Source organism: Thunnus thynnus, chromosome 4 (genome assembly GCF_963924715.1).
Source record: "Thunnus thynnus chromosome 4, fThuThy2.1, whole genome shotgun sequence".
NCBI lineage: Eukaryota > Metazoa > Chordata > Actinopteri > Scombriformes > Scombridae > Thunnus > Thunnus thynnus.
In genome coordinates, this window is record NC_089520.1 from 10170188 (window position 1) to 10179506 (window position 9319).

General features: G+C 38.2%; 2 protein-coding genes across 2 annotated transcripts; both read left to right on the forward strand.

Annotated features, from left to right (window-relative positions):
* The first annotated feature begins 1074 nt into the window (after window positions 1–1074).
* LOC137182241 (guanylin-like) lies at window positions 1075–2391 on the forward strand. Its single transcript, XM_067588569.1, has 3 exons — window positions 1075–1241; window positions 1570–1762; window positions 1893–2391. The coding sequence occupies exons 1-3, from the start codon at window positions 1167–1169 to the stop codon at window positions 1949–1951; spliced, it is 327 nt and encodes a 108-aa protein (XP_067444670.1). The 5' UTR covers window positions 1075–1166; the 3' UTR covers window positions 1952–2391.
* A 3748-nt stretch (window positions 2392–6139) lies between these two features.
* LOC137182242 (guanylin-like) lies at window positions 6140–8830 on the forward strand. Its single transcript, XM_067588570.1, has 3 exons — window positions 6140–6284; window positions 6772–6958; window positions 8485–8830. The coding sequence occupies exons 1-3, from the start codon at window positions 6150–6152 to the stop codon at window positions 8550–8552; spliced, it is 390 nt and encodes a 129-aa protein (XP_067444671.1). The 5' UTR covers window positions 6140–6149; the 3' UTR covers window positions 8553–8830.
* Window positions 8831–9319: the final 489 nt, after the last annotated feature.

Consider the following 9319-nt stretch of genomic DNA (forward strand, 5'->3'; position numbering starts at 1 on the left):
CTTGAGAGGCGTAGCGATTAGATAGTGCTATTACTGGAAGGTCACAGGTTTGATTCCTGCAGCCGCCAATATGTCTGTCTGTGCTGATGTGTTGTTTGCCATGTCACTGAAGATCTCTGTCTACTAAAAGGACAACTTAGCCTGAAATGTTGCAGTAACTGAGCAATAAATAAGCTACTTCAGTGTTTCAACCTGCACCCAGTTCCTGCAGATTTTACAACTGCTGTACACACCCAGCGTCTAGTTGGCCTAAAAAAAAACTCTATTCAACCTTCTTTGTACAGGAAATGTACCTACTGCATATTTTACAATTGTGGTGGCTTATTAATTCAGATCTGGCCAGGCTCAAGAGCTAAACGAATAAGCTGAACTGTATATTTTTATATTATAGCAAACATAGAAACAGCTATTAATTCATGCATCGTAGTCTGTAAATATCATCTGATTATTAAACACCTCAGGCTAAAATGAGAATCTTCACAGGTGTCTCACATAGGATAAAATAATATTTGCATATAGATTTTATGGTTGTTTTTAGCCGTGTTAGGTGCAGTTAGATGTGTTTTCCCGCATTAGATAATAAGGAAGGCAAGGCAATAACAGAAATGCCCTTGGCATATTTTTCTGTAATCAGCAATATACTGTCGAGTGTGGTGAAGCCCATTTGAAAAAATACATTTATATTATAAAAATGTAGGACTTTTTAATAAATATGATTTGATCCTGGGCTGGGAGACAGTGTGTCAACATGAAAAACAATTTGTGTGAGTAACAGGACTTTCTAACAATGGGCTGGTGTGACTTCATCATCAATTAAGCACATGGTAACTGTTTAACCCACCAGAGGTGTGATCAGTTCTGCAAGACAGCAAAGGCAAGTGAGTAAAGGATCCATAAATATAATCAGACAGGTGATGAGGTCAAAGTAGGTTTTATGAATTCCCCTTAACAGCCCTGTAAAGGCCCATCACTACTCATTAACCCATGAGAAAACTTTGCTCCCATTTGTAGCACATCTGGTCACATGACCACTAGGCCACAGGAGAGAACTGTTTAAAAGGAGGCTTGGTGACGGAGGGAAAGTAGACACTGAGCTGAGCACCTGCTGAGCACATCAACAACAGGAGCCAAAGACGCTACAAGACAAACTGCTGTCAACTGTCACCATGAAGGCCGCAGTCGCAACCATCGCTCTCGTCATCCTGGCTCTTGGCTGGACCTCTGAGGCTGTGCAGGTCCAAGTAAGTGCATCACTTAAAATTTCTGTTTGACTAATGTCTCCTGTGAGACTTCCTGGCCTGGACAATGACATTGTCTGCTCATTAGAAGAGGCAGTGGCTGTATTTATCTTTAATTCATGTAGGTTACACTGCAGAAATGCCACAGCTCCAAACCTGCACCTGTACTCTTGTGGACTACAAACCATATTAAAACTGTACATCTCTGCTATATTTGTATCATCACTTACTTTGAACTTATTATGCTCAGCACAGCTCCAATATCGCTGCAGTAGTAAACTGGGCCTTTGGTTAAGCTTAGATCTTTACCGACATCTGTCTTGTCTCCTAGGAGAATGGATTGTCTTTCTCTCTGGAGGCAGTGAAGAGGCTCCAAGCGCTGGCAGAAAGCAGCGGTTGGACAGGACAACAAAACCCACGCGTCAGGATGAGCACAGTGTCCTTTTGTGCTGACCCCTTGCTCCCACAGGAGTTCATGCCGCTCTGTAAGCAGAGAGGTGGATCCGCATCTCTGGCCAGACTAGGTGAGGCCATTATATATTGAACAGGCAGTCTTAGTGATGGACTTTTAAGTGAACATGTCATGAATATTGAAGTACAGTTGAATCAGCAGCGTAGCTAATCTGTCATCTCTGTTTCTTTTCTTCATGTCAGCTATGGTTCCCATGGACATCTGTGACATCTGCGCCTTTGCTGCCTGCACTGGTTGCTAAACAAACCCAGCAAGCCAGAAACATCTTGTCCAGTTTAAGATTTGTGATTTATTCTCCTCCCTTTCAAAACTGTTTCAGGGAAATTCTGAAATTTTTTGTCCGTAATGATGCAACGATGACTTTTTGATCCCTGAATACAGAGCTTCTGACTCTTGTAAAAGTGTAAAATTTTAAGTCACTATTGGACAAAAATGGCTCAAACAGAAAAACATCAGACAAACTGAGATATGTTTGTTGCAAACTGTTACTTTGTAGCATATTTACCATTTATTTTTCTGCATAGAGTCCTTTATCATACATTTTATATTTGGAATTTACATTATTTGTTACATTTCTATCTTACCAAGCTTTGTATACATATTTTTTAAAAGATTTTTCTTTTTTTTTCATTTTTCTCCATTTTTCTTGACCTTATTTTGAATAAAAAGCCTTTACTGACAGATCACGTGTACACTGTGTATACTTTCCTACAAATGCAATTCCAATATATACTTAAAGCTGCAGAATAACATCAAAACAAACTGGCAAGTATAAAGTCTTCACCGTAACACTGGCTTATAAATTTTATATAGCGAAAGTGTTGGCAAACACTTGCCTATTTACATATCCAGCAGACACAAAGCAACATTAGCATACATTTGATAGTGTTTATGGGACTTCATGAATAAAATTCCACTTATCATTCTCCTTTAAGCTCTCCTCATTTGAAATTCACTGGGTCTTCAGCTGCTGGACTCTTAACTTTCTTCACCAGGTAGTCGCTAACTTTGTCTGCTGTTTGGTGCTGGGCAGTGTGCAGTACTGTGTGACTGCCTATAGTCACATTTACATGCAGTAAATGTTTGTACATAAAACCAAAACAATGAGCTAAAAGTGAATAAAATCTTCAAAGAGCTGCACATTGGGGTGTTAATTACCTGTAATTCCAGAATTACAAGTCACATGCATCATTGTCACTCTCTTTTTTGATACTACGGCTATTTACAAATTGTGGCTTTTAACAAAGTTCTAATTTTTAGCTTTTGTTCAAGTTTGAATAAAAACAGCAAGGAGAAATTTGTATGGATATTCAAAAGTTTCACAAAACAGATTTTTTTAAAAAACTAAATCAGTTATGGATTCATCAAACTTGTTCTTGTATACTGTGTAAATGTCAGTGGTGGAAGAAGTACTAATACAGCAACATGAAAATACTCGATTACAAGTAAAAGTCATAAATACTTAATACAAGTAAAAGTATTAGCAGCAAAATGTACTTAAAGTTTTAAAGTAAAAGTAGTCATTTTGTCCCTCTGACTGATACATTATTATATATGACATCATTAGATTATTGATACTGAAGCACCAGTGTGTAGGCAGCATGTTACTGTTGTAGCTGCTGGAGATGGAGCTAGTTTGAATTACTTTATATACAGTCAGAGTCCAGTGGCTCTCAACCTAGGGTTTGGGCCCCTCCAAAGGGTCACCAGATAAATCTGAGGGGTCATGAGATGATTAATAAGAGAGGAAGGAAGAAAAACAAAGCTCTGATACACAAATCTGTTTTCAGTTTTTGTACTTTTTCTCTAATCTTTGATTTTTGGTGAAACATTGGATCATTTTAACATTTATTGAAATTAAAGTGGATGACTGTGAGAAGTTTAGAGGGAAAAATCATTATTGGGTGGAGCTGTTAACAACTAATAAACATCTGAAATGTGACCCTGACTACACACTGCTTTTTGTAAGACGTCAAAAGTCAAAAAGGTTGGAAACCACTGGTTTCATCTTTAACGATTTGTTGTATTTTAAAAGCTTGTTATATTATTCATTGTATCAAATCTTCATCTGAAAAGTATCTAAAGCTGTCAAATAAATGTAGTGAAGTAGAAAGTACAATATTCCACTCTGAAATGTAGTGGATTGGAAGTATAAAGTGACATAAAATGGAAATACTCGAGTAAAATACAAGTATCTCAAAATTGTACTTAAGTACCATACTTACTTTCCTACTACTTGGAAGTAGTGGTAAACGTGCATCACCGTCACTGTCACTTTCATTGTCTTTTACCCTTCACTCACCACCACTGGCTGTATTTTCAGGAATAGTCAGAGCTGCAACACCTGTACATTCAGTTTTTAATACACATGTTTATTTTAAAATGACTCAACACATTAACATCATTAACACAACTTACAACATCTGTACCAGCGTTGGCCTCTTGCCTAGGTTTCAATACATCCATGTTCAATATTGTGAATAATTTACTTTTATGCATCTTATCTGAGTCAGCTTTAACTACCTCATTATACAGATATAGGGCCAGAGCCAGAGCACCACTGGACCCTCTGCATACCCCAACACCTGCCATATATGCACTGCCTTAATGCCTGAAGCCATATCATTAATGTTATGATGAGCATGCACATTTCAGCATGTACTTTACTTACTACACTGTAATTCCACCCCCACACCATCCCCAACAGCAAGGACATGGAGGTCATATGCTCTGTGTTGTTTCTGAGAAAAAATTTTCTCTTTTCCACACAGTTTCTGGACTGAAGTGGGTTTGAAACTAATTAATGGCTCTAAGAGGATTCATTCACCATTCACCATGTTGTGTGCCAGAAGCCATATTGAACACAGAATAATTGAGAATTTGATTTATGTCATGCACATCCTCTAATTGACTAGTTTGGGACCTGCAATGGACCAAATCATTCTCCTTATTAACACCTCCCATTTTAATATTTATCCCTCCATTTTTGAAATATCTCACCAGCTTATAGTTCAATTCTATATTCTATCACTCAGTGTGTGGAAGACCTAGAAGACACTATTTATTTTGGGCCATGGATCTTTTTCATGCTGATTTTTGGTCTTTTTTCCTAAACACAGGAATCCTTTTATTATAGTGTGGCATTGATAACAATTTAGGGATGGAAAGTTTATTGGAAGCATCCTGGAAACATAGTTAAACCTAGGAATGCAATGCTAAATCGGTGGAAACTGAGAATGTGATTGGAGAATGTTACCGTAAGTATAGGAATATATTTTTCACATTTTTCCACTCTATTCAGTTTAGAGTTTCTTCGTGAGCTTAAATCTTTATGGCGATTGCGTTTAAATGTGCACCAGCTCCTCCATACTCAAAGAGTTGAGAGTTATATAATATTCACTGAAAACCAATGAAAATCTTCCACAGTCATTATTGATTTTCCAAACAATACGCATCTAGTTACTTCATAGTTTTTCATTAACAGCTATTTTGTTGTGTGTGTGTGAGTATGTGTGTTGTGCTGACATACTATTCACCCTTTGTCTGAAATAGTTCACTTTAGTGTCTCTTTAACCAGTTAGACAGTCTGTCCCAGAGTATGAAAAATGTCTGTCTCACAGTTATGAACAAGAAATCCAAAGGTTGAAGCCTCAATTTTCCTCTTTTAAACTCAGCAAGAGTAAAACCTGCAAAAACAGGTCGACTTTGTGAATTTGATGTGACCTCTTAAACGTCTGAGTTCACACACTACAAGTCATTGACAATGGAGGAGCTCCAGGCTATGGCATCATAGATTTGACCCTTGGTTATCTGTTGCCCAACTTTGTGAGAGAGCCCGTCCTTCTCACCAAAGTCGACTACAGTGTCTTATCTCCAACTTGTGTGATTTGGCTTTTAAAGTGAGGAAGTAAACATTGTTTTGAATTGAAATGACATCTAACTGCTTTTCAGCATATCACAAGTATGGGAACTTAAAGATTACGTGTGAGGTGTTTTTTTTTTCACTGTGTAATTAAACAACGAAAGTGCCTTTTGCATCTGGACAATGTCATCATTCACAAATACCCTATCACAGCTATGTAAACAAGTGACCTGTGTGGATCAGCTCTGTACGTATGGCTATCTTCCTTATCAGACAGCTCTGTGACGAATACCTGTGGGAGAAAAACAAGGGATGAGATTTATTGGGTGACACTGAGGCATCGGGTGCGTTAGTCTTACACCTAAAGTCAATAGTGAAATATCATGCTGACGGAGGAAACAACAGTGATACAGGTTATAAAAAAATTTAGAGGATGGTGGTTATAAACTAAAAAAGAGGATCTAAAACAGTTATAGCAGCCTTTGGTTATCTGTGGCTCTCCTCACCCTGCCAGTTGCCTTTGTTAATAAATCACTCACTAATCTGTCCAGACCCCTTATAAAAAGGCAGAGCAGATATGCAGAAACCACAGAAGAAACACTCATCTAAACTGAGAGGTATCTTGCATCATCATCTGAAAATGAGAGTGCTCAGTGTTGTCCTTGTTTTGGTGCTGTCTGTGTGCAGTGGAACCCTTGGTGTGCAGGTTCAAGTGAGTATTACTTGTTCTTGGAAATACTGTTGATGTTTTTGTCTTATCGATGGGGCTGTTTGAGTTGTTTCTTTCTTTTAACTCTTTACTCAGTTTTTCATTTTCTGCATGTCAGTGTACCTTAGAAATAGTAGTAGTTGACACCAAGGGGTCATAATGACAATTTTTTGTGTGAATTTGTGATGTTTTCAGGCTTCTTTAAGGTAGAAGACTCATCTAAGGACAACAGCAATGATTCAGTCAAGTCATGTTTGCTCAATTCTGTAGAGCCTCAACTAAAGTGGCTATTTAGTCAGCTTTAATTTCACACCCATCTCTAAAAAAGGCATCCCATCTGATTTAAGATGCTTTCAGGCCTCTAACAGCTGCAATTAGAAAACCTGTACAGTATGCACTTTTCTGCAGTTCAAAGCACCTGCAATTGGAAGATTTGATTTATACCAATTTTCCTTGTTCCTCAGTGTTCTTCTTGTTCCTTCACTTTCAGGTTGGAGACAGCAGCTTCCCCCTGGAGGCAGTGAAGCAGCTGAAGGAGCTGATGGATTTAGACAACTACGTCAGCCCTCACCTCGCTGAGACAAGCGTTGCAGCTGTTTGCGCCAACCCTCTCCTGCCACAGGTCTTCCAGCCTGTGTGCCGTGCCAAGGGGACAGGCATTGTTTTCTCCAGGCTAGGTAAGGATGAGCCAAAGGGAAACAAAATACAATGTATAGAAATGCTGGACATGGAATTTTTAGTACAAACATATTATGGTATAGTGGGCTCCACACAAGTGTCTTCTTAATGTGTCTTCTGATCTATACATATAAATATGAGGACATTATTCATCTCTGAACAGCGTGTTTGGTGTACATTTTTTATGTAAGCTCTCAACATTAAATTATGACTCTGGTGATATTCTCTATTTTAGTTACTGTCAGCAAATCCCATGAAAAGACCAAAACCAACAACAGCAACCATCTTACAATCTTTTCCAAATGGGCTCCCAGCCTCAAGGCCTTTGATTCCTAATGAAGACATAAATCTTTATAAACAAGTTACAAATATAATACAAATATACTTTCATTTAAAAAATGGGCACAATAATTTCCTAAAACAGCTGGGCACTGTAGGTTTTAGCAAAGGAGTAAATAGTGCATTTATTGGGGACTATTTTCAGCTGCGGATTAATACACATTTAGTGCATTACTGAGTATTAACGGCACCAAGACAGTGTCTGATTAATTTAAATAAAAACTACAGAGCCCACGTTCATCTTAACGAGGGAACATGTCACCCAATGCAAGAGTGCACTCATGTATATGTTTTTAATAGTTCTTGGATAAAACTATATCAGGCACTACTTGTTAGTAATGTCTATTCATTGTTAGTTTTGGTCTTTTAATGGGATTTGTTGAAAATAAGAAAAATGTACAACATCACCAAAACTTTCCTTTAGCTAAGAGGCTGCATCAAGTGCAGTAAATCAGATACCACAATCAACCAGTTAGCTTAGCTTAGCATAAATACTGGAAGCAGGGGGAAACAGTTCCATCCAAAGGCAACAAAATCTGGCCACCAGCCCTGCTAAATTCACTAATTTACACGTTATAATTAATTTGCTTAATCTGTACAAAAACTAAAGTGTAAAAGCAACATGTTGTAGTTTTATGTTATATGAGTCTTCTCCCTTCTCCCTCTCATGCTCTACTATCTGAGGTACCACTACTGAACTGCCTGTTCCGTGAGCATTGATGTCCAAAATTGGCTTTTGTAAGATTCATACAGGAAGCAATCATATGCAGGCTTTTAGAGATGCTGGTTAATCCACAGTTTTATTACTCAGGCACACTCTCTCTCTCGAACTTGAGATTAAAGACACTTATGACAGGTGCAGGCTTCAGATAGTTCACTCAAGTGGATCCCACTGTTTACACATCATATTATGCACATCCTGCAATTGCTGCACCATAAAGTGGCTCAGGAATGATAATGCCAGACAAGAGGCCTATGAAAGGCTGAGCAAATAGTCTTTGGGGAACATTAGGTTCATTTGACACAGGCAGCACCCTTGTTGCTGTATTGAGACGGATACGGATACGGATCCCATTATCAATATTAGCAGTGTTTTATAAAATGAAAAGCTGGCCCTTGACTGGTGCAAAACATATTTTAGGTTGGATTCACATTTATGTTTCTTTTTTTTTCTTGTACTTTCCAGTGTATATCATCACACCTTCAGATCCCTGTGAAATATGTGCCAACCCTTCCTGCTTTGGGTGTCTGTAATGAGGCTGCCATCTGCTAGACACCCGAGCATGTCGCCCAAGAGCCTCTGAGGGCGTCATCCTCCATAGTTCCTCCACATCTCTATGTATAACGTAACCATGGACATCAGCAAAACATGTCCTGTCACCCAGCAACCAAGCCCAACTGGATCAAGGCTCAGTGACCAAATCGTCAACCTACTAAAAATCACTGTAATATCACTCTTCAACTCACTTTCATGCTGAAGTTTTAATTTATTGAGTCTGCAGTCTTGATAATAAAAAATATGTCTTCTTGCATCCTTGAAAGCAGTTTTTACTTGTAGTTTCAAGAACACAGTAATGCTTACACAATCATGCAGATAAACACATGGAGTCAATGGTTTCAAAGCTACTGAATGGAAAGAAAGAAGTATTAAAGAAGGACATTAAGTTAATTGAAATGAAAGCAAATAGCAACATGAAAATAAATGAGAAGAGGGAGGATGAATTACTGGTCCACGTTCTTAGTTGCAAAACTTAAACTTTGTGCAGTGTCAGAGGGCTAGATCTTTTTTTTGCCTTTTTTTCCCCCTCAAAACTGTCATTGCAAAATTCAGAGTTATTTATCCGGACATTTACTGGTCTGGTCTGTTGTAATGGTCCAGATAAACCAGATAACTATTTTACAACCTATCATATCATACGGCTCTGATATGACATGTATGAGATCTCTTCAAACATGTGGGCAGGCATCTTAAATTGCACTACATTTTCATCTGACAAAATAGGCAACTAGAACAGCTAATT

What these genes read in the sequence shown, in the direction of transcription:
- LOC137182241 (XM_067588569.1), top strand. Translation starts at nt 1,167, where the DNA reads ATGAAGGCCGCAGTCGCAACCATCGCTCTCGTCATCCTGGCTCTTGGC. An exon ending in CTGAGGCTGTGCAGGTCCAA is followed by an intron (nt 1,242 to 1,569) that starts GTAAGTGCATCA and finishes CTTGTCTCCTAG; the next exon opens with GAGAATGGATTGTCTTTCTC. An exon ending in CGCATCTCTGGCCAGACTAG is followed by an intron (nt 1,763 to 1,892) that starts GTGAGGCCATTA and finishes TCTTCATGTCAG; the next exon opens with CTATGGTTCCCATGGACATC.
- LOC137182242 (XM_067588570.1), top strand. Translation starts at nt 6,150, where the DNA reads ATGCAGAAACCACAGAAGAAACACTCATCTAAACTGAGAGGTATCTTG. An exon ending in CCCTTGGTGTGCAGGTTCAA is followed by an intron (nt 6,285 to 6,771) that starts GTGAGTATTACT and finishes CTTCACTTTCAG; the next exon opens with GTTGGAGACAGCAGCTTCCC. An exon ending in CATTGTTTTCTCCAGGCTAG is followed by an intron (nt 6,959 to 8,484) that starts GTAAGGATGAGC and finishes TGTACTTTCCAG; the next exon opens with TGTATATCATCACACCTTCA.